The sequence below is a fragment of the Harpegnathos saltator genome, unplaced genomic scaffold, assembly GCF_003227715.2.
Source record: "Harpegnathos saltator strain DR-91 unplaced genomic scaffold, Hsal_v8.6 scaffold556, whole genome shotgun sequence".
In the NCBI taxonomy this organism is placed as follows: Eukaryota; Metazoa; Arthropoda; class Insecta; order Hymenoptera; family Formicidae; genus Harpegnathos; species Harpegnathos saltator.
The window spans coordinates 529,309-556,892 of record NW_020230378.1 but is presented as its reverse complement, the minus strand read 5'-3'; the positions used below and the strand labels follow the sequence as shown (position 1 = coordinate 556,892).

The following is a 27,584-nucleotide window of genomic DNA, read 5'->3' as shown; positions in this document are numbered from 1 at the left end:
AAGACGAACCACGCTCTGGTCGACCTTCTGACATTGATGACGATGTTTTGCGTACTTTAGTGCTCAATAATCCGCGAATTTCAACAGAAGAAGTTGCTACAGCACTAAACGTTGACCGATCAACCGCTTTTCGGCGTTTAAAAAAGATGGACATTAAATATATGGGATTCGATTTGAAGCTCGATATATGGGTGCCCCATTTGCTGACCGAGAAGAACAAAATCAAGCGAATTTCTGCAGCCGTTTCTTTACTCGGGCGGCTCAATAACAAGTCGTTTTTGGATCGACTAGTGACGGGCGATGAGAAATGGGTCCTCTACAACAATGTTCAGCGCAAACGGACATGGAAACAATCAGCATGGTGACGCAATGCCAAAGGCCAGTTTGCACCCGATGAAGGTGATGCTCTCTGTTTGGTGGGATTACAAGGGCATAATCTATTTCGAGCTTCTCCCCGCTGGCGAAACGATTGATTCGGACAAGTACTGTCGCCAATTAACCAATCTGAATCGAGAAATAAAAGAGAAACGTCCGATTTTATCAAATCGCAAGGGAGTCGTCTTTCATCACGACAATGCCAGACCACACGTTTCGAAAAAGACGCTGCGCAAACTGAAGAGCCTGAAATGGGATGTCTTAACGCATCCACCGTATTCTCCTGATATCGCACCATCTGACTATCACTTGTTCCGGTCATTGCAAAATTATTTAAATGGAAAAAACTTTGACTCTTTGGAGGCCTTAAAAAACGGCGTCTCTTCGTTCTTCGAATCTAAACCGCGCAGTTTTTATGATCGAGGCATCCGTATGCTGCCAGAACGTTGGGAAAAGATTATAGAAAACGATGGAGAATATATCATTGATTGAATAAAGATTTTTGTTTGCCTAATCACTGTGTGACTTTTACTCACAAACTCCGCACGAACTTTTGCACTCACCCAATATATATGTTAAATATATTTTTGTATTAAGGGGATCCTGGAGCGGCGACCGTACTCCAGTGGGATTGCGCCCTCATCTGAGCGGAACTAATAATGTCGGTAATACCAACACTTACAGTTTCGTTATCGACATTTATCGATATGTACATATAGACACGTTTCCACCACAGAGAAGCCTGAAACGTTATGGAAAAGTTGGCTGATTCGCAGCGCCAACTGGGTCCATTTTTCATGGATATGAACTACTAAGCCAATGTCCACGATTTGTTGGTACTATTCCGTGCTATGTCCATAATTATTTGGTTCTGTCCTGTGCTATGTTCACGAGCGAGCTAGATTAGTTAAGCCAGCGGCACACGGTGCTTGTTTTCGTGCTGGATTGCTTGCTGGATGAAAATATTGCGTTGTGATTGGTACATTTCCGAAGATGGATGGAAATGCACCAATCAGAACGCAGTATTTTCATCCAGCAAGCAATCCAGCACGAAAACAAGCACCGTTTGCCGCTGGCTTTAGATAAAAACGAAGAATCGGTCTTTGTCTCACCATCAGCGAATAGACAATCGCGACGATAAACTGAAGCGAGCCAACAGCGATGTTAACATAAGGCAGACGTAGCCGTCTCCCCTTTCACCCCCTTGTTTTCCTTTCCACATTGTTTTATATTCATAATTCGGGAAGAAAATAATTTCGAGAGTTCGGACGATTTCTAGCAATGACGTGACAGAGATAACACGCGGCCACATTAATTTGTCATGACTTCTACATTACTTATAATTACATAAACGCCCATATATGTACATTATAGATAATTATTGCTCGTATGTTTTAATATTGTACAATATGGTATATAATAACAACAACTTCATTTCTTGCAGTAATTTTTTTAAGATCTTCGTTGAGGTCGTGAATTAATTTTTTTCTTCATCAATCAGTTTTCTGTAAAAATTACGATTTTTTAAATAAAATATAAAATGTTTCTCTTCTCTTCTCTCCGAAGAATTAATTAAAAAATATTTACTCCACAGAGTCAACTAACAAATGTGTAGTCAGAAGAGTCAATTCAAAAGTGTACTCCGAAAAGTCAATTTAATAGCGTATTCCGAAGAGTCAATTTTAAAGCGTACTCTGAAAAATCAAATTAATATTGTAATCCGAAAAGTCAATTTATAATAGAATATTTACTTCGATGATTCAGCTAAAGAAAAAAACATTTATTTATTATTATATTCAGAGAATAATATTTAATTTATTATTTATACTTATCTTACTTATGCTTACCCTACATATGCTTCTTTGAATGAAAAATTTAATTTGTTGACTGATTCAGATTCAGATTTGTTAAAATATCTCTTATGCGCAACTCTTGAACAGGTAGGTAGTAAAATAATTTTTTTTCTCTACGAATTTTATAAACTTTTCACGAATATAAAAATTGAAAGATTCTCAGAGGACAAATAACTTTTCTTGAACATTTAAACCAAAGGAAAATATTTTCCCATTAATAAAGAATGAATAATTAATATCTCACACAAGAGGAATCTTCATCCTTGAAATCACCGTGCGATTTTGCTTTTAGAAAAGTATAATATTGATGTAATAGTAACAAATGCTACCCAATAACGGTGCAAATCTTAAACGTTTCTGAGAAATGTAGTTCGAAATTTAGTCTTTTCTGTTAATGTCGTTATAGCAGAAGAATTACCAATTTGCTTCAGTAGCGCAATGGATCAGGCTTTGTGATATGAGCGTAGAAGTTGTTCAAGTGTGTTATTTTTACTATCACAGGTAGAACTATGTAGAATGTATAATAATACGCAGACAGATTCTTTACATAATCATACTTATTTCTTTTAGCATGAATAAAAATGATCAATGCTTACGTAATAAGTGTATATCGCAATTGTACGTGTACGCAATTGTACACATACACACACATATACACACGTATACCAATGATGTCAAAACCGAACAATTCATAAAAATTTTTTATTGATCGCAATTGTACGCAAAGACGAAAGAGAAGTACACGGGTCTCCGCGGGTATCTCGTCATATTAATTGTCTATGAGCTGATAAACAATTGATCTCCGGTATTTACAAGTTACGCTTGTCCGCAGCTTGTTCGGTTTTGACATCATTGGTATCAGTGATCCGAATTTGGTAATGGGCTTGCACGAGGATTCTCTCCCCCTCCCCCCCCCCTATACGCACCAGCCAGCTCGGTCAATCCGTGTGAGCCACGCGATCGGCAATTGTCGACGCGCTGAGCGAGCGAGAGAGAGAGAGAGAGAGAGAGAGAGAGAGAATATCATTCCCTCCTTATCGCTCTCGAGCCCTCGTTCTCGCTCAGCGAGTGAGCCTAATATTTTCTTACCCATAATCTGAATCGCGGGCGCGACTGTCTCTCTCTCCTTTCCTCTCTATGACAATGCTGAAAAGTTTTGTCTACTCGGCGCACCGAAATTATTACAAATAATATTTTATTATTAATAATATTATTATTTGTAATATATATTATTTGTAATATTATTATTTGTAATTTTATTTGTAATTGTATAATAAGGTTACAAATAATACAAATTTTTACAAATTTTATCTGTAAAAATTTATATCATTCGTAATATTATTTGTAATAGTATTAATAATATTCGGCACCAAGAAAATGAAATATATTTTATTAATTATTTTGCGGAGTCGGGCAGGTTCACAGGTTTGATTATTGTTTAATAATATTTTAAGAATAATTTTAAGTTATACAAGGATGTAGTATGAAATATAAAAGAATATTGTAACAGAATCAAGAAGTACGAAATGAAACCTCTTTGCTTTTATTACAATATCCTGTAAGTTAATAAATATTTTTCATACAGTATTAAATAATCACCAAAAACAATTACATCCGTGAAATTTTCTATCTGCGCGAAAAATGATTCATAAAATATATTTGTTTCGTCGCTCTAAATGAGAAAACTCTCAGAACAATGTTATAGTTGTTCAGTACACTACTTAATAAAAATATAATAATACTATATTTGTATGTGTGAAGAATATTTGTTAACTTACAGGATATTGTAATAAAAGCAAGGAGGTTTTATTCCGTACTTCTAAGGCCAAGACTTATTAACGGCTAAAGACATATTCGAATTGATCTTGCCTTAATTGGTCGGATCAGTGATCGGTCTTGCCTTAACCGCCAAGCCTCATAACTCGGAAAGTACTCGATGAAATGTAACTTTGTTAGAGTGTTTTGGAATGCTCTTGAGATAAGCTACAAGAATATATAATAAAAAATCGTAGTTTCTATTTAAAAAAACATTAATGACCTTGGCCTGATTTCGACAAGGTCACTTCACTCAAGGTCAAGTCCACATTTCCGTTATGTGTAGTCCTTCAAGCCATGCAACTTTCGTTCGAAAAATTTTTTTTCTAAAGCTCATAACTCAGACAATTCTCAACAAAAATAAGTCATCAAGTAGTGTTTTGGAAACGTCTCGCTGTCATCTTTAACACTGTGTGGTAAAAAATGAGATGTTCCCTTTAAAAAAATCATGTTGGCATTGACCTCGCTTTGACTCCTCTACTCAAGGTCAACCGCATATGATCATTCAATAGAACTTTTAAAACCCTACAACTTTAGTTGGAAACATTTTTCTTAAAAATGTTTCGTTTTCGAAGTATTTGACCGTTTCCAGACTTTTCTAACTAAAGTGATATGGTCCATTATCGATGATTTTATTAAAAAATTTCGCCGAGTAGACAAAACTTTTCAGCATTGTCATAGAGAGGAAAGGAGAGAGAGACAGTCGCGCCCGCGATTCAGATTATGGGTAAGAAAATATTAGGCTCGCTCGCTGAGCGAGAACGAGGGCTCGAGAGCGATAAGGAGGGAATGATATTCTCTCTCTCTCTCTCTCTCTCTCTCTCTCTCTCTCGCTCGCTCAGCGCGTCGACAATTGCCGATCGCGTGGCTCACACGGATTGACCGAGCTGGCTGGTGCGTATAGGGGGGGGGGAGGGGGAGAGAATCCTCGTGCAAGCCCATTACCAAATTCGGATCACTGATACCAATGATGTCAAAACCGAACAAGCTGCGGACAAGCGTAACTTGTAAATACCGGAGATCAATTGTTTATCAGCTCATAGACAATTAATATGACGAGATACCCGCGGAGACCCGTGTACTTCTCTTTCGTCTTTGCGTACAATTGCGATCAATAAAAAATTTTTACGAATTGTTCGGTTTTGACATCATTGGTATACGTGTGTATATGTGTGTGTATGTGTACAATTGCGTACACGTACAATTGCGATATACACTTATTACGTAAGCATTGATCATTTTTATTCATGCTAAAAGAAATAAGTATGATTATGTAAAGAATCTGTCTGCGTATTATTATACATTCTACATAGTTCTACCTGTGATAGTAAAAATAACACACTTGAACAACTTCTACGCTCATATCACAAAGCCTGATCCATTGCGCTACTGAAGCAAATTGGTAATTCTTCTGCTATAACGACATTAACAGAAAAGACTAAATTTCGAACTACATTTCTCAGAAACGTTTAAGATTTGCACCGTTATTGGGTAGCATTTGTTACTATTACATCAATATTATACTTTTCTAAAAGCCAAATCGCACGGTGATTTCAAGGATGAAGATTCCTCTTGTGTGAGATATTAATTATTCATTCTTTATTAATGGGAAAATATTTTCCTTTGGTTTAAATGTTCAAGAAAAGTTATTTGTCCTCTGAGAATCTTTCAATTTTTATATTCGTGAAAAGTTTATAAAATTCGTAGAGAAAAAAAATTATTTTACTACCTACCTGTTCAAGAGTTGCGCATAAGAGATATTTTAACAAATCTGAATCTGAATCAGTCAACAAATTAAATTTTTCATTCAAAGAAGCATATGTAGGGTAAGCATAAGTAAGATAAGTATAAATAATAAATTAAATATTATTCTCTGAATATAATAATAAATAAATGTTTTTTTCTTTAGCTGAATCATCGAAGTAAATATTCTATTATAAATTGACTTTTCGGATTACAATATTAATTTGATTTTTCAGAGTACGCTTTAAAATTGACTCTTCGGAATACGCTATTAAATTGACTTTTCGGAGTACACTTTTGAATTGACTCTTCTGACTACACATTTGTTAGTTGACTCTGTGGAGTAAATATTTTTTAATTAATTCTTCGGAGAGAAGAGAAGAGAAACATTTTATATTTTATTTAAAAAATCGTAATTTTTGCAGAAAACTGATTGATGAAGAAAAAAATTAATTCACGACCTCAACGAAGATCTTAAAAAAATTACTGCAAGAAATGAAGTTGTTGTTATTATATACCATATTGTACAATATTAAAACATACGAGCAATAATTATCTATAATGTACATATATGGGCGTTTATGTAATTATAAGTAATGTAGAAGTCATGACAAATTAATGTGGCCGCGTGTTATCTCTGTCACGTCATTGCTAGAAATCGTCCGAACTCTCGAAATTATTTTCTTCCCGAATTATGAATATAAAACAATGTGGAAAGGAAAACAAGGGGGTGAAAGGGGAGACGGCTACGTGTGCCTTATGTTAACATCGCTGTTGGCTCGCTTCAGTTTATCGTCGCGATTGTCTATTCGCTGATGGTGAGACAAAGACCGATTCTTCGTTTTTATCTAAAGCCAGCGGCAAACGGTGCTTGTTTTCGTGCTGGATTGCTTGCTGGATGAAAATACTGCGTTCTGATTGGTGCATTTCCATCCATCTTCGGAAATGTACCAATCACAACGCAATATTTTCATCCAGCAAGCAATCCAGCACGAAAACAAGCACCGTGTGCCGCTGGCTTAACTAATCTAGCTCGCTCGTGAACATAGCACAGAACAGAACCAAATAATTATGGACATAGCACGGAATAGTACCAACAAATCGTGGACATTGGCTTAGTAATTCATATCCATGAAAAATGGACCCAGTTGGCGCTGCGAATCAGCCAACTTTTCCATAACGCTGTAAATGCAGCTATGCCCGCTCTCAGGCTTCTCTCTGAATGCAGCCATGCCCGCTTTCAGGCTTCTCTCTGCTTGTACTACAGACACGAACCGCTAGTGAATTGGCGTAAAATAGACACGCACCAAATAGAGACTTTACCGGCAGTGTCTGCAAATGGGCGTAGTCAATGTAATTCCCGGCTACAAATGAACGCAGATGGCGCTAAGATCAGTCATGAAAATTCATGTCGGCCAATTGCCGGCGTGGCCGCTCTCAGGCTTCTCTCTGGTACACCTTACTATCTAAAGCCATATACCGAACGAAGGATTAATGAAGTTTTGTGTATGTGTCATGGAGGTCAAGATGTAATAGGTTCGATACGAGAAAAGTGACCGAATTGATGTGGGAATATGTACGATATGTTCATAACATAGTGCTAAGTTCTGCGTATTAAACTTTGCAATCGTTAATATCTAATAATATTATCTGATTCGAAGAATGAATTATCAAAGGTAACTTTTCAGATATATTTATGTGCGAGATATACTATAACCTTTCTATGCTGGCAATTGCATAATGGCAATATAATAAGGGAAGCAGTTTTACAAATTCTTGACATTTTATTTGGAAACTATATTTGTTGCGTATTCTGAAAATTTCTTGTGAAGAATTAGTATTCAAGATGAAAAAGTCGCGTTCAGCATATTAAAATCACTTGGATAATGTTACACGAGCCGGGTTTCTCACGCATGCGCGACTAGCACAAATTAGCAACATAGGCTAACGCCATGTTCTCCCACGCGGTAACGAACTTTATAGAAGCAGGAAGATAGTCAATAGCGTATATCTGTCGTTAATACGAAATATAATTGTGGAAATCTGTATTTCTACGAAATGTGCACGTGTAATTGTGTACGCCGAATATATACAGCGTTCGTCATGAAAAATGTGAGTTTCGAAGAAATGAAACTTGCAATAGAGGCGGTGTCGAACGAATAGGAAACGCTGCAATGGCTTGCTAGCTACTGCCTTTGCAGTACATGTATTTCCAAGAAAATGTTATATATCTGTCAGTGATTAGGAGAGTCAACCTGATAAACTAAGAGTTGATTCATCAATACGATAGTTTCGTATACGTGCATTATGATTTGCAGACGCGCGATGCTTTGATGTTCGGTACTTAGTTATGATGCTTTCGGAATCGAACATTCTAAGATCCTCTAAGCATGATTATAATTGACGTTGATAGTTTTCGATAAAAGATAATGGTTTAACTCAATAACGAAGTTTTTTTTAAAGCAAATTAAATTGCTATAAGTTTTCCATCTGTTGAAGATATGGTAATTGGTAAAAGCTATATCTCTATGTATTTCATATAAACATGCAGAAAAAAAGTATAAACTAAAAATTCATGAACATGTAGAAAACAAGTATAAACTAAAAATTCATGTAATATTTAATTTCTGTTTTTTTCTTTTTTCATTTCATAGGTGACTCTTGCATAAAGAACTAGAACTTTTGGAATTTAATATGGCGAGTCCTTCACCACAGTCTTCGCCTATGCCACCTCCACAAGCTCCAAGTCCAATGGGTCCACCCCAACAAGCACCATCTCCATCTAATGCACAAGGTAGTCCAATGGGACCACCACAGCATCATCCTCATAGTCCAACGCAAGGCTATCAAGGAGGCCCGCCCATACCATCAGGAGGACCACCTATGTCGCAACCACCTCAGCAGCCACCACCTCAGCAACAAAATTATCCATCTCATTCACAACAAATGCCTCCTAACATGGGCTCACAGGTATGATACTTATTCATGATATTCATGATATTGATTATATTAATAATTGTAATTAATGTGTGCTATGACATAGAAGAATAAAAATGCAATGAGAGATCAGATTTGGTGAATATTGATATTGGTAGGATTTTATAACTTTTCATAGCTAATATGAGTTGTAAAATAGATTTTTATTAACAATATAATTTACTAACCATTCATTAATATGTTGATACCTGGTTTTATATTATTACCCCCCTCTCTTAATTATTATCAGGATAATGTCAATATATAAATATAAAAATATCTACAAGACATTTTGATACTGAAATATAAAATTTCTTAATTATAAATATAATACAACTTACAAGAAACATCCGCGAAAAAGTACGTGTCTCTGATTTTGAAAACTTGGCATATTTGTAGAGTAGCTAAAAATAAGAAACCTATAATTTTTTTACCAACAATGGCATAAAAAACCATACAATTTTTATTTAAAAAGTTTTTTCCTATCTGCAATAATTATTGAATAATAATATAGCATAAAAGGGATGAAACTTTGAGGGGCAGTTCACCTAAACCTGAGCTATTGTTAATAAAAAAGATATGGGTCTCTTATTTTTAGCTACTCTACAAATATGCCAAGTTTCGTCGAAGTTGGAGACGTATACTTCGCGGATATTCCTTGTTGGACGCATTTGGTACATATAATATTGTATTTTTTAGTTAGTGTATAAAAGTATATGACTATTTATATAATGTTACCTAAGAGATATACATGTTGCACGTATCAAAATATAATCAATTTAAGTTTTTATTAGGTATTTTAGAATCTGCTTCCTTGAAGAGATTTACTAACTGCTGTGCGACTTCTTGATTACATGCTGCTATAACTTTTGGTGTCATTATATTGAGTTTACCCCCTGTGTAATGCAATTTTCTTAATAGTCATATTTTTGATATGCTTAAATATATAGTTAGTTCATCTTTTAAAACTAGATTAAAAGTAGAAGACAAATTTTTTTAATAATCATATAAATGAAAAAGAAAAATCAATATTTACCAGCGGTATCTATTACAACCCCACCAGCTTCTTCAATTATTAATTTTCCAGCTGCAACATCCCAAGCATCTATACCTTCAATATGATATGCTTCTACAGCACCCATTGCTACATAACACAATGTAAGCGCTGCTGTGCCTAGAGATCGTATCCTAAAAAAATGTTTAATGCTAAAATTATTCCAGCAACTTATTGTTTTCAGTATTTTTTAAAACAGATTGAATTTTTTTATTATTGATATATTTTATTAATATTTTAATATATTACCCATGAGTGCTTTGTATTAAAGTATGCATTCTGTTGTATATACTAGTTAAATATTGAGAATCTTTCGCAAGCCATGGTTCCATAGCTACTAATGATTGAGATATATCTGAAAAACAAAAACGATATATTCTTTTTAGAGTAATATATTTTTTCTATATTTATATTTAATCATGTTTTGAGATGGGGATTATCTTATATAACAAGCAGATATTATTTTATAAAAAATACGATATAGGTATGTGTATGTATTCATTCTTTTATATGTATATTATAGATATTATATATACATTATAGTCTATAATATTTAATGGGTACCAGATAACCTTCCATTAGACCGTAAAACGGTGTATTTCTTATACTTACATTTTGAACAAGGACACAGTATGGTGACGTGCGATAATTGTGTAATAATTCGTAGATATATTTCTGCATCTAGCTACTATGTACATATGCTATTATGTGGCCCTGACATGAAAAATATTCTAAGTGTATCGAAAAATTACCTTTGACATTCGATGTTCTTATAGATTTTCCGTTAAGAAAGGCGCCGCAGTGTCTTCTTGCAGAAAAAAATTGTTTCATGAGAGGGTTGTAAATCATACCGATTTCCGCCTTCTTGTTTATTATTAGCGCTAGGGAAATACATGTGTGTGGGAAACGATGTACAAAATTCGTGGTGCCGTCTATAGGATCGATTATCCATGTAGGATCGTTAGTTAGCTGCGGTAGACAACCTTCTTTTGCCACTGTTTCTTCACCAATAAATCTACAAGATTGAGTCTCGTTACAGTCACTATTGATTGGTTGTTAGTCACAATAACTTACTTGTGCGAGGGAAACGTTATAGATAACTGCTTTATCAATTTGTCCTCTATTTGGCGGTCGTATTCTGTGACAAGATCCCAATCGATGCCCTTACTCTTGACGTTCTTTTTTGCATTGATGCCCTCTTCTATCACCTGAAAAAAATACTGTTTTTGTGATGTTTTTTTATGTTATGATGATATGTTATGGTATCGTGATGTTTCACGATATAAATTTATTTTTGCATTGTTTCTTTCGCGAAGAAAATTTTAAATTGCAAACTTAATCGAAAAACAACTCCGTTTATCTTGAAATCTTATCTGTGTGCTGCGTGTATCTTAAAATTTTCGTGTTATAAATTTAACGTAGTGAATGTCATAAGACCACTGTAGTGCTTTGTTCCTCTGTAGCCCTCTTTGACTTTGCAGTTACGATATGGAAGTCATCGTAATAAATATACAAAAACATAGCTTAATTTAAAAATCATTGTAATGTACTTAGATTTATCTTGTAATTGTTATTGCAATTGAAAAAACGAATACATAAATCTAAGTACATTATATGCAACCGCTATATGCCTCAACACATGCACGCTTTAACATTGAATTCCGCACTTGTTGAAAACTTGTTGATGCCAAACTTTGTTCGAAAAATTTAGAATTTATTTTATATCTTTTTTGCAGTATGTAAACATTAATATATGTAACATATATAATAGATTTTTATAATAATAAATTAATTTCATCATGTAGGGTGATTTTTATGGAGAAAATATCTCGAATAAATGGTGATGGCAAATGTTTTAATTTTCTGTAATTCGGGAAATATAGCATGTACAACATATGTTTAAATAACACTTTTTATTTATTTTATATATTTAAATTTAACGTATTTAAATCGAGAGATTGTGAAGGTCATAATATAGTTCTACTTTGTCTTATTGATCGATCTGAAAAAAGTTGTTTAAGTGTTTGTATAATTAAAAGTGGACATTTCAAGCATTTTCTTTAATAAGTTCAATACCAGCACCACATGTATGCTCATCCCTCACGAGAGATCGATATATGACATATATATATATATATATATATATATATATGACGTATATATGTATATATATATATGTGTGTGTGTGTGTGTGTGTGTGTGTGTGTGTGTGTGTGTGTGTGTGTGTGTGTGTGTGTGTGGTGTGTGTGTGTGTGTGTGTGTGTGTGTGTGACATATTGGTAGCAATATTTTGGCATTTTATGTTTACATGAACAAATTAAATCTGTTTTAAATCATTATATGATTTATAGAGAAAATGTCTCGAATGAGTCGTGATAGCGAATGTCTTGATTTTCTGTATTTCGGGAAACATAGTATGTACAACATCTGTATGTAAATTTGTTTCCTGAAACCGTACATTTATGAATCATCATGTACGTGTAATTCATCACGTACATACTATTAATAAAATTAACTTAGTATATTTAGCAATTTTGTATTAATTTATACGTCAATATTTTTACATGCATATAATTCAATGATCCTGTTATAAGATTAACACTGTGATGGAAAATATCAATGACTGACGCTATAATATTATACCACATTTTTTATTAATTTAATCTTATTAATTTATATATAAAATGTAATTGATTTAGTATACCATTTAGTATACCAAGTCTAATATATAACCAATACGGAACAAATGAAATGAATTAACATAATATGTATGTATCTAAAATTGCATTTATTTTCTTTATTTTTAACGACTCAAACTTTATTGGAGCATTGAAATAATTAATTGAAATTTACATGCTGATTGACCGTATAAAGACTTCTAGTGTATAGAAATATATACAATATATATTGGACAGTTTCAAATATGTTTACACAATATTTGCAAAAAAATCTATGAGATGAAAATAAAAATGAAAATGTGCATTGAAATGTTTACTGTATTAGTGAGATGGATGTAAATTACACCGAATCATTTTTAGCCTCACACTCGTGACTATCACTTGGCATCTGTCTTTAAAGTATTTTGCTATCGTGCTTTCTATCTCTATCTTTTCCTTCTTCCTTTCTCTCCTCTTCCATAACATACAAGCGGTGCTACGTTTACTTATCACTGTTGTTTCCTTTTATAAAACATTAGCTATCGTTTAAGTTAGACGCGACCGAAGCTTTTTATTATTAGAATGGTATATAAGTGCCGCCGTGCGAGATTGGCGCTATTTACATAACTTTTATTTTCTTCTCCCGAGCGTGATGAAGAGAGACTCTCGGCTGTCGTTGTGATAAGATGTATTTTTGTTATGAAATTTTCCGACAAAATTATACGTTACGTGTGGATATCTTGCTGGAGTATACATATCATAATACCGAGAGTGCTGTTTATTTTTTTCGATCATCCTTATTATCGTTATAGGTATTCTCGATTAATAGGTGCTTCCGCCGCAGCGGAGCATCCACCCAACACTTTGCAACGATAATAATACATACCTTTCCAGCGTACAAAATCAATTTTTTGGCAGTGTTGTAGTACACGTCCAAGTCGTTTGCTTCAGTCATGTTTCCCAATTGTATTTCACTACAATGAGCAAAACAGATCATGGGGAGGTTTGCACTAACACGTGACGATTTCATAAGCACTTATGCTCTCGTTGATGCGACTATCGGTTTTGTCGTTCGAGTACGATTTATTGTGATGCAATTTTCTTCTCGGTGTGGCGAGTTGGTTATAGGGACGAGCGTCGAACACGTAGGAACGACCGAAACTTATCTGACCGACGAACGCGACGTTGGGAAAGTTTTATACAGTGGTGACGATGACGTCAGCCTAGAAGGTAGAAGATACGCGCCGCGAGTTGATTACGCACGTGTGTCATCGATGCGAATCTATCGGGGTCGATCGCACCGAACTATTCGCAACTGTGTAAAATCCTAGTGTTCTTACGACGTCATTAATCTACGTGTATATTTCTATACTACAATGACGTTGTTCTGCTGTTTTTCCGTCAGTGCACATCAACCGCTCGACGTATAATTAGGAAACTTCGTAGAATGTGGTATTTCCCTGCATTATATTTTCATCCGGAAGATGTAGTCATTAAGTGGCACAGAAAAAAAAGAAGGGAAATCGTGGAATTATCCCACCTGCACGTCTCTAATTGCTGATACGATATTTTACAATTACGTTAGCATTATATAATTTCATATATTTCTGTTTATTGTCTATTGATTATGTTTGATAGGAAATATAACAGGCATGCGAACCATCGCAAGAGATGCGTAATTGAGGAAGTCGATTGCGTGTGTGTTTACTCGCATGGGATGGATTCGCCACTGTTTCAGCTGTATTCACATTCTTTTACAAAAGCGATGTCTCACAAGCTGTTGTAATTATTTATTTTTAATGATTTACGAGATACATAAATTCAAATTTAAACTGTTATCTAGTAAACACATAAATGCGTCTCCAATAGATAGTGGTGCAATAGTGATGTTTGTTGCTGCTAACTCGATAGAGGAAACTTTCCATTATTTCCTCTTGATTTGTAGTAATTCGAGGTTTACGGCCTGATAAAATTTCTTGGATGTGTCTATCCGAATGCTGCTAAAGTTATTGCTTCGTTTGTGCGTCTACCCGCAGATCGGCTTCGCGAATAATTCTGACGATGTCCTGCGCGATCTTTTCGTTGCATGCGGCTACCACTTGTGGCTTCATAATGTCGATCGGTTCACCTGAAATCAGAAAAAGTGAGAGAAGTGTTATGTGATTAACGGACCGTAACAAATGGCAAGTGAGCGACGATAGAGCTGTCGTTTAAAACTAGCATACAAATCGTGCAAATGAAAATCGATGAAATGTTGGCTTGTCCGAGAAATTTGTTTGAGTTTTTTGAATCAAGGAAATGTTCATATGGATTTTTTAGGTACTTTTAGAATTTTTTTTATTTGTTATGGCCTCTGGCTATTTCCCTAATCATGTATCGTAGGTTATTTTCGATTAATGCCTTGATTTATTCAATCACGGCCGAAAGTCTTTTAGAACGTCAAGGTCAAAATTATCCGTTTTAAAATTAGCGGATCACATCCGAACGGTTGGTAGAGCAATAGCGTCGTCTTCATATACTTTATACATTTTTTTTTCCACAGTATTTTTCTCTTTACTGTGGTAGAACATCACCTGTCGAAAATGCAACTTTTTATCCTCTATCTTCATGACACAGTAACAACGCACAGACTTAACAAATCAGACTCCAGACATTTAGTAAATGACGCGCTAAAATATTATTTTTCAAACGATATGTAGATATAAATTTTCAATTAAAGCTTTAACTTTGATAGCTTATGCAATGTTCATCGAGAAGTTTATATATTAAAATACATGAACTTCTCAAATAACTCGATATATTCGCATACGTTAGTTTTTGGGTACATAATTATTTTCTGGTGTGACGTAAAGTATTGTAGCTTCCTTTTGTTCTTTTTATAAAGGATTAACATACAGAATTAAATAAACGGTATAATGAGAGAAATAATGAGATAAATAAACGCTTTTTTTTGCTTTTTGAGACACAAATTCATAACTTATATCACTATTGCGACTGACATACAATTGAAAATAGCTTCACAAAAGGAAAAAATCGGTAAATAATATATTGACCTGTCGCGCGATTCACGACGACGCCTCCCGCTTCCGAGATGATCAAAGACCCCGCGGCTATGTCCCACGTCGAAATGCCAGGGCCTTCGATATGGTAAGCTTCCACGACTCCCAACGCGATATAGCATAGTGATAATGACGCCACACCGAGAGTGCGAACGCTTTAAGAGAAATTTCATTAAATAACGTGTGATAATAGAACGCCAACTCGCGACAGCAGGGTGACCATTTCTGTCGCATATCGAAACTTACCCCTGAACTGCTTGAACAATGGCTTGAATTCTCTCCATTGTCTTCTCACGCATATGATCTATCTTTATAAAGCCGGGTTCCATGCATATTAGAGCTTTCGATATATCTGCAAAATAGCAATTTGTTTCGGCATGCGTCGATATCTCGCAATTGTGAATGTGATTAATATTCGCGTACAATGACATTTGCCGACTTCTTCCTCAGCGACACAATCTTCGGAAATGTAGATTGCTTATAGATTGCCGCCGTAGTACATTGTGAGTGATCATAGCAATCGATAAAATATTGATTTATAATATATGTCGTTCCATCGCTTGAAAGTGGAAAGACAAATGTTGCGGACGGCACATTCTCTTTTTTATCGTCCGCAGTCGTGGAAAGACATTGGTTATTCTACTTACATAAAGACAACTTATATCTACTTCTTTAAATTTTTTGTTATTTCGGAAAACAATTCCTTGAATCAACTTAATTTTCGCTTATTGTATATATACTTAGTATGTATAATTTTAGAAACAAAACAGTTCAATTTTTTTAATTTGGAATTAAATTTTAAAATTTTGGAATGCAGTTGATATCCAATAATAGAATTTATTTTTAAATAAATCTCAAAAGATAGATTCTTTTATTGTCTGTTATATTCTTTAATGTCAGATATTTTTCAAGATATGTCAAAAGGGAAATGTTCAAACCGTATTGTAAACTAGTATATACATGGAGGCAAAGAAAGTTGGGACATAGTTTTGTCGATGCATTTTACAACATAACCGATATACAATAGAGAAATTTATTTTTGAATCATTTCAGAAGATAGATTTTCTTATTGAATATTGAATGCAAGCAAGAATATTCAAATCTTTTTCCTTCCTGGTTTTGCTTTCAATATTTAAAGAAAGCTATCAAAGAGCTATTACAAAAAGCTATCAAAAAAAGTTATTTTTCAAATTAACTTAGTTTTCACTTATTATATGAAGATGTTGACCAATGTAGATTTTTTTTTTTTTTTTTTTTTTTTTTTTTTTTTTTTTTTTTTTTTATTTTTTTTTTAATTGCAAGAATATTCAAATCTTTTTCCTTCCTGGTTTTGCTTTCAATATTTAAAGAAAGCTATCCAAAGAGCTATTACAAAAAAGCTATCAAAAAAAGTTATTTTTCAAATTAACTTAGTTTTCACTTATTATATGCAAGATGTCTGACGCAATGTAGATGTCCTCGTATGCAGTATATTATAATATATGCCTCCATGTTCTATTCTAATAGATTAGAAATGTGATTTAGTTTTGAGGGTTTTTCCTCCCAAGAACTGATTTATTTAAACAAGATTATAAACGAATATTTTAATCAAAATATTTTCCTTCGTTTTCTACAATTTTTTCCCATCGTTCTAGTAAGAGATGGATTCCGCGACGATAAAAAGATTCTTCTTTGTAGTTTCAGTGTAGATCTAATTTTTAACAAATTTTCGCACTTCAAATTTATGAAAGTGTCCTCCAGAGCATATTGCACCGACCAGAACAAGTGATAATCGGATAAAACAATGTCTAAAGAATATGTGAAATACGGTAAGACTTCCTATTTCAGCTTTAATAGCATTTACTTCACTGATAATTCAACATGAGATCGAGCATTACTTTTGGTCGGTTACTCACCATTGGTGATCGTTTTTAGTCCAGTACTGGTTTCAGTATTATAATTGTTTCCGATAACGATCAGCAGTGACAGTTTTATTCGGATTTCACAGTTCATAGTATACAACACCTTAATTCTATCAAATATACAGCAATACCTTTGAATCGTGAATATTGCGTCTCGAAGTGGATGTTGCTGGTTGGTCTGGATCAACCCATCATTTTTTCCGTTTGGGATTATTAAAATAGATCCATTTTTCATCCCCAGTAACAATTCGATATAAAAAATTCTTCATTTTTGGTCTAGCGATCAACGAAATGCAAATGTTCAATCGGTTCACAATGGTACTTTCTGATAACTGATGTGGAACCCATTTTTCGTTGTGAATCCCATATTATATAAACGTTTAGCAACTGTTGTACGATTAACATTTGCATTTACGATTAACAATGCTCTGGCAAATTCTGAAGTGGATTGTGCTGGATTTTCGTCCAATAATGTTTGCAAATCTGCATTTTCAAGCTTTTTTGTCCTGAGCGATCTTTATTATTAATATTGTCGTCGTTAACACGTCACTATAAGTTTCTATCAGAATTCTATGACCTTCAGTCGCCGTTTTCTTCTGATTAAAAAACAAAAATAAAGCACGTCGAAAATGCTCTTTAGAAAACTCCATTTTTAAGATTAACACGATTTTTACGAACGCGTCTATTGTTAGTAAATGACTAAATATCATGGATTAATATTAAAGCATTAACAAACAATAGTTGTAATAGGAATGTTTTCAACAAAACTGACGTTAGTGCCATCTCTTGCAAAACCCTCAAAACTAAATTACACTCCTAGTATTAAATACTGCCTGTTGTTGCCAAGAAATTATCAATAAATTCAGACATTTTGTATGAGGCACACCGTACCTATTATACGCGAAACTGCGAGTTGAAACGAGGTGAGATATTCATATCTCAGCAATGGCTGAACCGATCGACGTTTTTTAGTGCCAATCGATTCATCCTTAAAAAATAGGAAGAAAAATGTCCTAGTGTTTTTTGTGTACGTTGTCTCCAAGTATACATATTTTAAGACAAAGTCCAAATTACGGAAAATTACGATTCAGTAAGAAAGTAAGAAAGAAACGCTAGACCGCCGAGGAGAGGGGATTTGTGCATCTCGTTTTTCCGACACCAGAGGCGTTACGAGCGCGCTGAAGAAGCAAAGAACAGCGAGTGCGAGTGAGCAAGCGATAGAGTAAGAGAGAGAAGAATATTGCTAGAATACAGGAGGTGAAAATGTGTGACAGAGAGAAAGAGAGTGAGAGAGAGAGAGAGAGAGGGGGGGGAACAGGCGAGAAAGAGAATGGGCGAGAGTGAAAGAGAGAGGCATAAAAAGGTGAGAATGTTGGTATGTTATGACGTACGTCATTTGATTGCCGATCAGCTGATGCTGAGCAGACGATGTGATGAGCTATGCCATCGAAAAATCAATACCGATGTTTATTGACTCGTCATCCAGGGTGATCGCCCTTCAATTATAAGGACCATTTAATACAATTTAAGTGGTGCAGGTATTACGCGATTTAGCTGGATAATTAACAAGTATAAATTAATAACATTTATATATTAATAATGTATGTACGTGACGTATATATAAAATACAAGCGCAACACGTATCGTGTTATTTTTAAAAATTTCAAATTCAAATTATTTTTTTAAGGTATATATGTGTACATAACATAAGTTTCTACAAGTAAAACTTATATAAAACTTACCTTTTTAAACAAAAAGGTAAAAAAAGGCGCCAAGTTCAAGCGCAACATGTATTGCGCTATTTTTAGAAATTTCAAATTCAAATTATTTTTTTAAGGTATGTATGTGTACATAACATAAGTTTTTACAAGTAAAACTTATACAAGCGCAACATGTATTGTGTTATTTTTAGAAATTTCAAATTCAAATTTTTTTTTAAGGTATATACAGGGCGAGTCAATTAAAGTGTTACAGACTTATATCTTGGAAATGAATAATTTTAGAGAAAAATGTTTCAGACAAAAGTTGTATGACGTCAAATGGGACATAAGAAAGTATCATTGATTAGACCTTGATTAGCCATTTGAAGGTTACGTGAAGGTCACCAACAATTTTTCAAATAGAACGTCCTACTTTTTTTGGCATATTCTTATAACGTATTTCAAGGGCTTTGCAAAACACTACAACAAAATATTTTTTTGTTAAGTACATCCCGAGTTATGAAGCTTCAAAGTTGCAGTACCGCCGGCATTTGCATTATCCAAGGTGTACCGCGTGGAGGTTGCACGGTCGGATTTACACCTCTTTGTATGTGTGTGTGTGTATGCGTGTGTGTGTGTGCGCGCGCGCGCGTGCGCGTGTGTGCGTGCGAACACGCGCGCACACACATAGACGCACGCACACAAGAGGTGTAAATCCGATCGTACAACCTCCACGCGGTATACCTTGGGTAATGCTAATGCCGATATTGTAAATTTGAAGCTTCATAACTCGGGATGTACTTAACAAAAAAATACTTTGTTGTAGTGTTTTGGAAAGCTCTTGAAATACGTTATAAGAATATGCCAAAAAAAGTAGGGCGTTCCATTTGAAAAATTGTTGGTGACCTTCACGTAACCTTCAAATGGCTAATCAAGGTCTAATAAATGATACCTTCTTATGTCCCATTTGACACCATACAACTTTTTTGTCTGAAACATTTTTCTCTAAAATTATTCATTTCCAAGATATAAGTCTGTAACACCCTGTAATTGACTCACCCTATATATGTACATAACAAGTTTTTACAAGTAAAACTTAAAAATAATACATAAGATTTTACAAGTAAAACTTATATAAAACTTACCTTTTTAAACAAAAAGGTAAAAAAAGGTGCCAAGTACAAGCGCAACACGTATTGTGTTATTTTTAGAAATATCAAACTCAAATTATTTCATTTATTGTATATATGTGTACATCAGTTTTTACAAGTAAAACTTATAACTATAATAAAAATCTGCAACACTTTTGTACTGTACAAAAGAAGCGATATATTAAAACAGTAGCGCCAACTGACAAGTAACACTACCCAACTGATACTCACCGATTTGAATGAAACTTAACATACTTATTAAACACCGAAAATATTAAATACGTGTTTTTTTGTTTCGGTTAAATACGCTTTTTAAGGGTAGAAAACACCCCTCAACCCCTGGAGGTGGAAACAGTTATGGCTAATTATTTCTGAAACGATACATTTTCTAAAAAAAGTGCTTAGGACCAAAGTTGTAGAGTTCAAAATGATGCACTTGATGGCGACCTTGAAATCGACCGTCGATTTTCAAGGTCAATTAAATTTGGAAATAATTACTCTCTTCTTATAATCAATGTCTACAATTTCTCTGAATTTTGTATCGCCTTGCACAACTTCCGAAATACCTTCTGAATTGTCTTCAACTAAAACAGAATCAGGAATCACACTAGCATTAGTACAGTTCAAAGTATCAGAAGTCTCTTTAAATATATCAAAACTCATAGCGTCTTTTATCAAATCAGCAAGTTGAGAAGCGATTGATCTTTCTTCATCTGTTATTCTAGATTCTATATTGTACACTGGGTCTTCGAAAGTGAGGCATAATAACTTTAAAATATTTTTTGAGTTTAATGACATTATGAAATTTTACAGATTAACAATGCTTTAATAATATAACAAAGATATATATAAAGATATATAAAGATATAACAAAATAATATAACAAAATTCAAAGTAAATTCATAGAAAGCAGAGTTTATGATTGTATAAAGCCTAACTGAAATTAACAAAAAATAGTCGTAGGAACAAATGATGGAAAAGTACTTGCAGTAAATACTTTACGAAAGAATTTTGAAAACATTCACAAGAAACAGCAGTCGTAAGGATAATTGACGTAAAACTATAAACAATGAACACTTGCCCAAGTACAGATATGAAAATGATGGTTGATTGTATATTCGAACGAAATTCACGAGCAAGATAGCTCATAGCAAATAAGTGATCAAGAAGTAATTTTGGAAAATGCTTGCTCAACGACAGTCGGGAAAATAATAATTGATCATGTCCGAATGAAATCCTAATACAAAATAAAGAATAAAAGGTATTGTGGATAACTCCAGAGTAGCAATAAAAATTTAAAAAAATTTGAAAATTTCTAATATAGCACGAAGGTAATGTTTAACTTATAATTAGAGTGACATTTTATGTTTTCTTATCTTTATTTCTATTCTGAAGTTACTTACAAAACTTTTCTCCTTCCTATTTTTTCTATAAATTTGCGCCTATTTTCCCATTACGTCAGGTTTTTTTTTTTTTTTTTTTTTTTTTTTTTTTTATAGGAAAGTAACACAACAAATCAATTCTGAAGACAGATTTAATCAACGCATAAAATTACTGATTATAGATACAGGCTGTGGTCAAAGTCCGGCAACGGCTAATTATTTCCAAATTTAATTGACCTTGAAAATCGACGGTCGATTTCAAGGTCACCATCAAGTGCATCATTTTGAACTCTACAACTTTGGTCCTAAGCACTTTTTTCAGAACATGTATCGTTTCAGAAATAATTAGCCATAACTGTTTCCACCTCCAGGGGTTGAGGGGTGCTTTCTATCCTTAAAAAGCGTATTTAGCCGAAACAAAAAAATACGTATTTAATATTTTTCGGTGTTTAATAAGTATGTTAAGTTTCATTCAAATCGGTGAGTATCAGTTGGGTAGTGTTACTTGTCAGTTGGCGCTACTGTTCTAATATATCGCTTCTTTTGTACAGTACAAAAGTGTTGCAGAGTTTTATTATAATTATAAGTTTTACTTGTAAAAACTTATGTACATATATATACAATAAAAAAAATAATTTGAGTTTGATACTTCTAAAAATAACACAATACGTGTTGCGCTTGTACTTGGCGCCTTTTTTCTTATATTTATACGAGAGAACAGGTCGCACATGCGTACTATATAGAAAAATTGACGTAGAGAAAAATTGCCTTGTTACACTATATATTTGTCTTTGTCAAAATTAATTAATAAATTATTTGTAAAATTGTTAGTTTTGCGGACGGCCACTATAGTGATCATTCGTTGCGAGGATTATATTGAACAAAATTAATCATTTGTTACCTTTAATTTGGGACACTCGAATCGGCTTCCCGTTTAAGAACGCGCCCCGTCCTTTTCTTGCTGTGAATAACTGCTCGAGAATGGGATTGTACACGATGCCAAGGACCACTTCCTTTTTGACAGCTAAACCGATCACTATGCATGTTTGTGGAAATCCGTGAACGAAGTTTACGGTACCGTCAATGGGATCTATGATCCACGTAGGACTATCAGTTAACTCCGGTAATTCATTGCCAGTCGACTCCTCTGCGATGAATCTATTACGAGAAACCGTCGCATTAATCCTTCCACACTTCTAATGCTCTGTGTTCAAACAACGTGTATTGTCCGAGGAAAAAAATATTTACTTGTGGCTCGGGAATGCATTTTTAAGTTTGCTGATAATAATATCTTCTATTTTACGATCATATTCTGTAACGAGATCCCAGGTGCCCAATTTCTCGTCGATGTTCTTAAAACTATTGATGGAACTTCGGAGAATCTTAAACATCATTTAACAATTAAGATCTATTATATATGATATGTTACACGAAATTGTTCAAATATATTGAACGCATCACATGGTTGAGAGCAATTATAGGATGATTGATTAAACGGTGTTTTGCGATAAATTATAAATAAATGTCGTAATTATGACGACGAGGTAAATGCGCTTTAAACTTTGTAGAATGTACATAATGACTGAGTTATACAAGTCGTCGGTGATTCACAATATTTTTCAACTTCTACGACGAATTCCGTTTTTCCTGTTCCACGATACTGTTTATTGTATTTTAACCATCTCGGAAGATCCAAATCGACACTTTCATTTTATTTATTTTCATTTTTATGATCAGGACGTTTATCATGTAGTAAGTTCATTTTATTTATATACAGGATATGTCAAAAGATAAAGTCAATTAACTAAAAGATTGAAAAGAAGCTTGAATTTAATACGTAATGTATATAAATTTTCTGTATATTCTTTATGGTTCAATAAATATAGCGCTTTATATGGTGTACAGAAAATGCTGAAACTTTTTAATATTTCGAAAAAACATATTTTCGTAGAAAATGTTACATAAAACAGTTGTAAGATTTTAAATGATACATTATGTAAAAAAATAAATATAATTTTGAATGTTTCCATACGTTTCCAACGTATTCAATCTTGAATAACGTTCATGCAAAGATTACCTGGAAATGTTTAAATTTTAAATCTTTATTTGATCTTGGAAACGCTATACAAAAAATATTTTTATCGTATAATACGTCACTTGAAATCCTACAACTTTATATAAAACATTTTTTCCGAAAATATATAATTTCTGAAATATTAAAAGATTCAACATTTTTTATGTATAAAGTGTTGTATTCATGAAACCGTAACGAATACACAGAAAGTTTATATACATTATATATTCTACTCAATCTTGTTTTTTTTCTTTCTGATTTGGTTGACTTTACCTTTTGGCACACCCCGTATATTTCATGCACTCTCGTTTGCAAACCAGTTCGAATACTCTTTTTTTCAACGTATTTCGAAATGCGTCCATTGCCCAATGAGAATCTATTTTATGAGAATTATTCAGAAACAAATTCTATTGGACGTCAGTTATTCCAAAGTGCGTCAAAGAAAATGTATGCAAACTGTTCGACAAATAAGTGTATACGAATTACAGACCGTGTGATGAGAGAAAAATGAGCGCAATTTCGGAAAGATTAATGATACCCGATGATGATGAAAGAACATGATGCGGGCGACAGATGAAAAGCCGTAAATGTTTTATGACTGTGTAAATGCGTAAGCTATTTTAAAACTTGACATTCAAGAAATTCTCTGATATCGTACTAGTGACCTCGCTTCTTGTACTCACATGAATAATTCTCGTGCTCTTAAAATGAATAATTGTACATGTACATGTTGATATTTTCTCAATATCTCATGCATAATTAACAACATCTTGTCGCTTAATTTTATCTTGTGTCTTATGATGTGACGATGAATGCTTTGGAACGAATAGAATGGATTTTATGGGAATTTCGTATAAATGAAATTGATTGATAACAATGACGACGATCATGATCATGATGATAGTGATAACGATGATAACGACAATGTTGATGATGGCGACGAAAAAGAAGAAAAAAATTATGTTGATGGCGACGAAGACGATAATGATAATGGCGATGATGACGTATGCTTACCTCGGCGGCCTCGTACGTCAAATTAATTGCAGTTTCATAATAAACCTCTTCGATGTATCGCGCCATTTCCTCACCCTGGTGAATATACGAACGGCACACGCACACGCGCCGTCTGCAACCTTGTCGGGAAAAGATGCGAGTGAGCACTGTGCCTCCTGCAACTGTATCTCACGCTTTTCACGCGAATCGCTTGCGAATCCGAGGACAACGATTAATCGATTCTGCCGCGCGTCAACTGAAGGTCTCGCTCCTTCTCGGAGCACACCTTGGTCTAAAACTTCAATAATTCATCTTATATATCATCTTTAGAACTCATCACAATGGCCGTCGAGAAATGTATCAAGAAGGTAACGAGATACAATAGACTTATAAATGCGACTAGATCGCGTCTTATTCTTGATTGGCTCATTCATTTAATTATCCGCTTCTATACAGATAAAAGAAATCGTATTTTTTTTAACTGAACCAAATGAGAATTAGGTAATGTGAAGTAATATCTTTACTATTACGACGGGGAATATTTATCTAAACTTTTAGAAACAATATACTATATGTGCAATATTGTGAATCAATCGTCAATTTATCACCATTTTGAAATAACAGTAATATGTTTTTGTGTAACGCAATTTTCTTAATTATGCGTAGAGTGAAATACACGTTAATTGCTTAACTTCGTGATATGAGACGTGTTTTTATGATTGTTTTGAAGGAGGATGAAGATGAATTTATGCTATCTCATTGATTTATCTTTCACGCTCGGCGTATCTGCGAAGAAATCAGAAGTTTCAGTGATGTAAGTATTCTTACATTGCAATCTTAAAGTTACCTCAGAGAGCAGCTGGCTGAACCGTTATTTTATAGGCGTAATTCAGTTTCAGGCGACAATAAAAATGACAGCGTGGAAAAAAGCTGTAATAAGATCGTACGAAAATTCATGCATTAATTATTGCCGTGAAGACAGATGCTGTTCCAAGCTTAGCATCTTGATGCGGATTACGATGCTATTTACTCGATTAAGAGTACGTGTGAAATTGCCGCGAAGAAGATATCAAGTTGGATGATACGTTATTGGTTATAATATGCAAGATGATTTCACATTATCGCAAAGAATCTCTCATACGATATATATCATAACAACATATTTTATTAATACTTTTTGTGCTAAAAATATCTTTTGAATAAATATTAAACTACGTGGTTGTATATTACCATGAAATAATAAATTGTGTTCGACAATACTATTGGCCATAATACAACGTTTCTTTTAATGGTTATATACAGGGTGATCCAGTAACTATTAGCACTTTGAATATCTTCGAAACTATGAGTGTCAGAAAAACATTTGTCCAACAGAAGTTGCATCGTACAGAAGGGGTCATCAAATGGTAGTTACGAATTTTTTGGATGGAGTTGCCTTCAAGATATGAAGGTCATTTATTTGTTTAAATGGAATGCTATGTTTTTATGTCTACCATCAGATAGCGGCTGCTAAAACGAATACAATGACCTACAACACAAGGTCATTCAAAATCATTAAGGTCGCTTATGTTTACAGAAGGTGCCCAAAGTGATGATCGTCGGCAATATTGTAGTCTTTCTATCACCGGTTCACAGTCGCACGTCTTATCACTTCGGAATTTATTGAAACACATGCTGTAATAATCCATTGTCGCATATCTGCAAGTGTAGTTGATGCTTCTTTGTATACAATATTCTTTATGGTTCCCCATAAGAAAAAGTCTAAAGCCGTTAGATCTGGGGAACGAGCCGGCCATGGTACAGGTCCTCCACGTCCAATTCAGCGACTTGGGAACCTTTGACATAACTCATTTCTGGCAACTGAAATAATGCGTCAGGCATCCATCGTGTTGATACCACATTATTTATCGTGTATCTAATGGTAAATCTCCCAGCAAAGGATCTAACGTTTCTCGAATAAATGTACCGTACATATTACCATTTAGATTTCCTTCAATGAAATAAGGACCAATAATTTTATCAGTAATGATTCCATACCATACATTTAGCGACCATTGCCTTTGATTTTGGACTTGCCATAGCCATTTAGGATTTTCCATTGACCAGAAATGTATGTTATGTAAATTAACATTACCGTGATTCGTAAATGTGCTTCGTCCGTAAATAATAACAAATGAAAGAATAAATTATAATTCTGTATCTGACGTAGAGTCCATTGACAAAATTCTACCTGATTCATAAAATTCATGTCATTTAATTCTTGATGGAGATTGAAGTGGTATGGGTGATGCTTATGACGGTAAAGAATGCGGAAAATATTGCTCTTGCTAACGCCAGACTCACGTGCTATTTGACGTGAACTACTAGGTGCGCAACTAAGTTTCTAGGTTTCACACATGGATGGCGCTAACGCATGTAGTCGACATACATGTCTGAAGTTATGTTTTTTTATTGCTTGGACATCTGTTAACAATAACCAGTCGTAATACCAACACATCGCAACGCAAAAATATTTTTTCTAACAACGAAGATGTCGAGTTTTGTGCCAAATAAACAGCATTTGCGGGAAGCTTTGCTTTTCTGCTTTAACTTGAAAAAAAGTGCAGCTGAAGCACGTCGTTTGCTTGAGGAGGCCTACGGCGAACATGCACCATCGAAAACTACCTGTGACGATTGGTTTAAACGCTTCAGAAGTGGTAATTTTGACACTGAGGACAAGGAGCGCTCCGAAAGACCAAAAACAATTGAGGACACCGATCTGCAAGCGTTATTGGATGAAGATGATACGCAAACACAAGATCAACTTGCGGAGGCATTAAACATGACTCGCCAAGGTATTTCCAAACGTTTA

The 27,584-nt window shown here is 34.2% G+C and overlaps 3 protein-coding genes and 1 long non-coding RNA gene across 5 annotated transcripts in view; 2 read left to right on the top strand and 2 right to left on the bottom strand.

The window, feature by feature from the left end:
- Positions 1 to 7,726: 7,726 nt before the first annotated feature.
- The window catches only part of brm (ATP-dependent helicase brm), a 73,666-nt gene continuing 53,808 nt past the window's right edge, over positions 7,727 to 27,584 (top strand). Inside the window, exons 1-2 of the mRNA XM_025303548.1 lie at positions 7,727 to 7,898; positions 8,441 to 8,756. Of these exons, the coding sequence (XP_025159333.1) occupies positions 8,481 to 8,756 (276 nt within the window). The 5' untranslated portion in view covers positions 7,727 to 7,898; positions 8,441 to 8,480. The remainder of the gene's footprint in view (positions 7,899 to 8,440; positions 8,757 to 27,584) is intronic.
- Positions 8,778 to 13,634, bottom strand: LOC105183988 (inositol monophosphatase 2). Of its 2 annotated transcripts, XM_011142488.3 has the most exons (7): positions 13,360 to 13,634; positions 10,891 to 11,024; positions 10,569 to 10,831; positions 10,066 to 10,171; positions 9,799 to 9,950; positions 9,501 to 9,658; positions 8,778 to 9,060 (listed from the first exon to the last, which is right to left on the bottom strand). In XM_011142488.3, the coding sequence occupies exons 1-6, from the start codon at positions 13,501 to 13,503 to the stop codon at positions 9,537 to 9,539; spliced, it is 921 nt and encodes a 306-aa protein (XP_011140790.1). In that variant the 5' UTR covers positions 13,504 to 13,634; the 3' UTR covers positions 8,778 to 9,060; positions 9,501 to 9,536. The 2 variants fall into 2 exon arrangements, with proteins under 2 accessions (XP_011140790.1, XP_011140789.1); XM_011142487.3 differs by lacking the exon at positions 8,778 to 9,060 and having other exon boundaries at positions 9,230 to 9,658.
- On the bottom strand, positions 14,167 to 24,904 carry LOC105183991 (inositol monophosphatase 2). The gene is made up of 6 exons (XM_011142489.3): positions 24,755 to 24,904; positions 22,915 to 23,048; positions 22,568 to 22,824; positions 15,779 to 15,884; positions 15,527 to 15,687; positions 14,167 to 14,601 (listed from the first exon to the last, which is right to left on the bottom strand). The coding sequence occupies exons 1-6, from the start codon at positions 24,818 to 24,820 to the stop codon at positions 14,480 to 14,482; spliced, it is 846 nt and encodes a 281-aa protein (XP_011140791.1). The 5' UTR covers positions 24,821 to 24,904; the 3' UTR covers positions 14,167 to 14,479.
- On the top strand, positions 24,992 to 27,103 carry LOC105183990 (uncharacterized). The gene is made up of 3 exons (XR_849814.3): positions 24,992 to 25,101; positions 25,464 to 25,547; positions 25,627 to 27,103. It is a non-coding gene; the product is annotated as an uncharacterized LOC105183990 (long non-coding RNA).

Coding starts and splice junctions, on each gene's coding strand:
- LOC105183988 (XM_011142488.3), bottom strand. CDS start 13,503: ATGAAATCGTCACGTGTTAGTGCAAACCTCCCCATGATCTGTTTTGCT. Junction 11,025..13,359: donor TGATTTTGTACGCTGGAAAG/GTATGTATTATT, acceptor TATTTTTTTCAG/GTGATAGAAGAGGGCATCAA. Junction 10,832..10,890: donor ATAACGTTTCCCTCGCACAA/GTAAGTTATTGT, acceptor TCAATCTTGTAG/ATTTATTGGTGAAGAAACAG.
- LOC105183991 (XM_011142489.3), bottom strand. CDS start 24,820: ATGGCGCGATACATCGAAGAGGTTTATTATGAAACTGCAATTAATTTG. Junction 23,049..24,754: donor TGACGTACGAGGCCGCCGAG/GTAAGCATACGT, acceptor ATGATGTTTAAG/ATTCTCCGAAGTTCCATCAA. Junction 15,885..22,567: donor TCGAGTGTCCCAAATTAAAG/GTAACAAATGAT, acceptor GCTATTTTGCAG/ATATATCGAAAGCTCTAATA.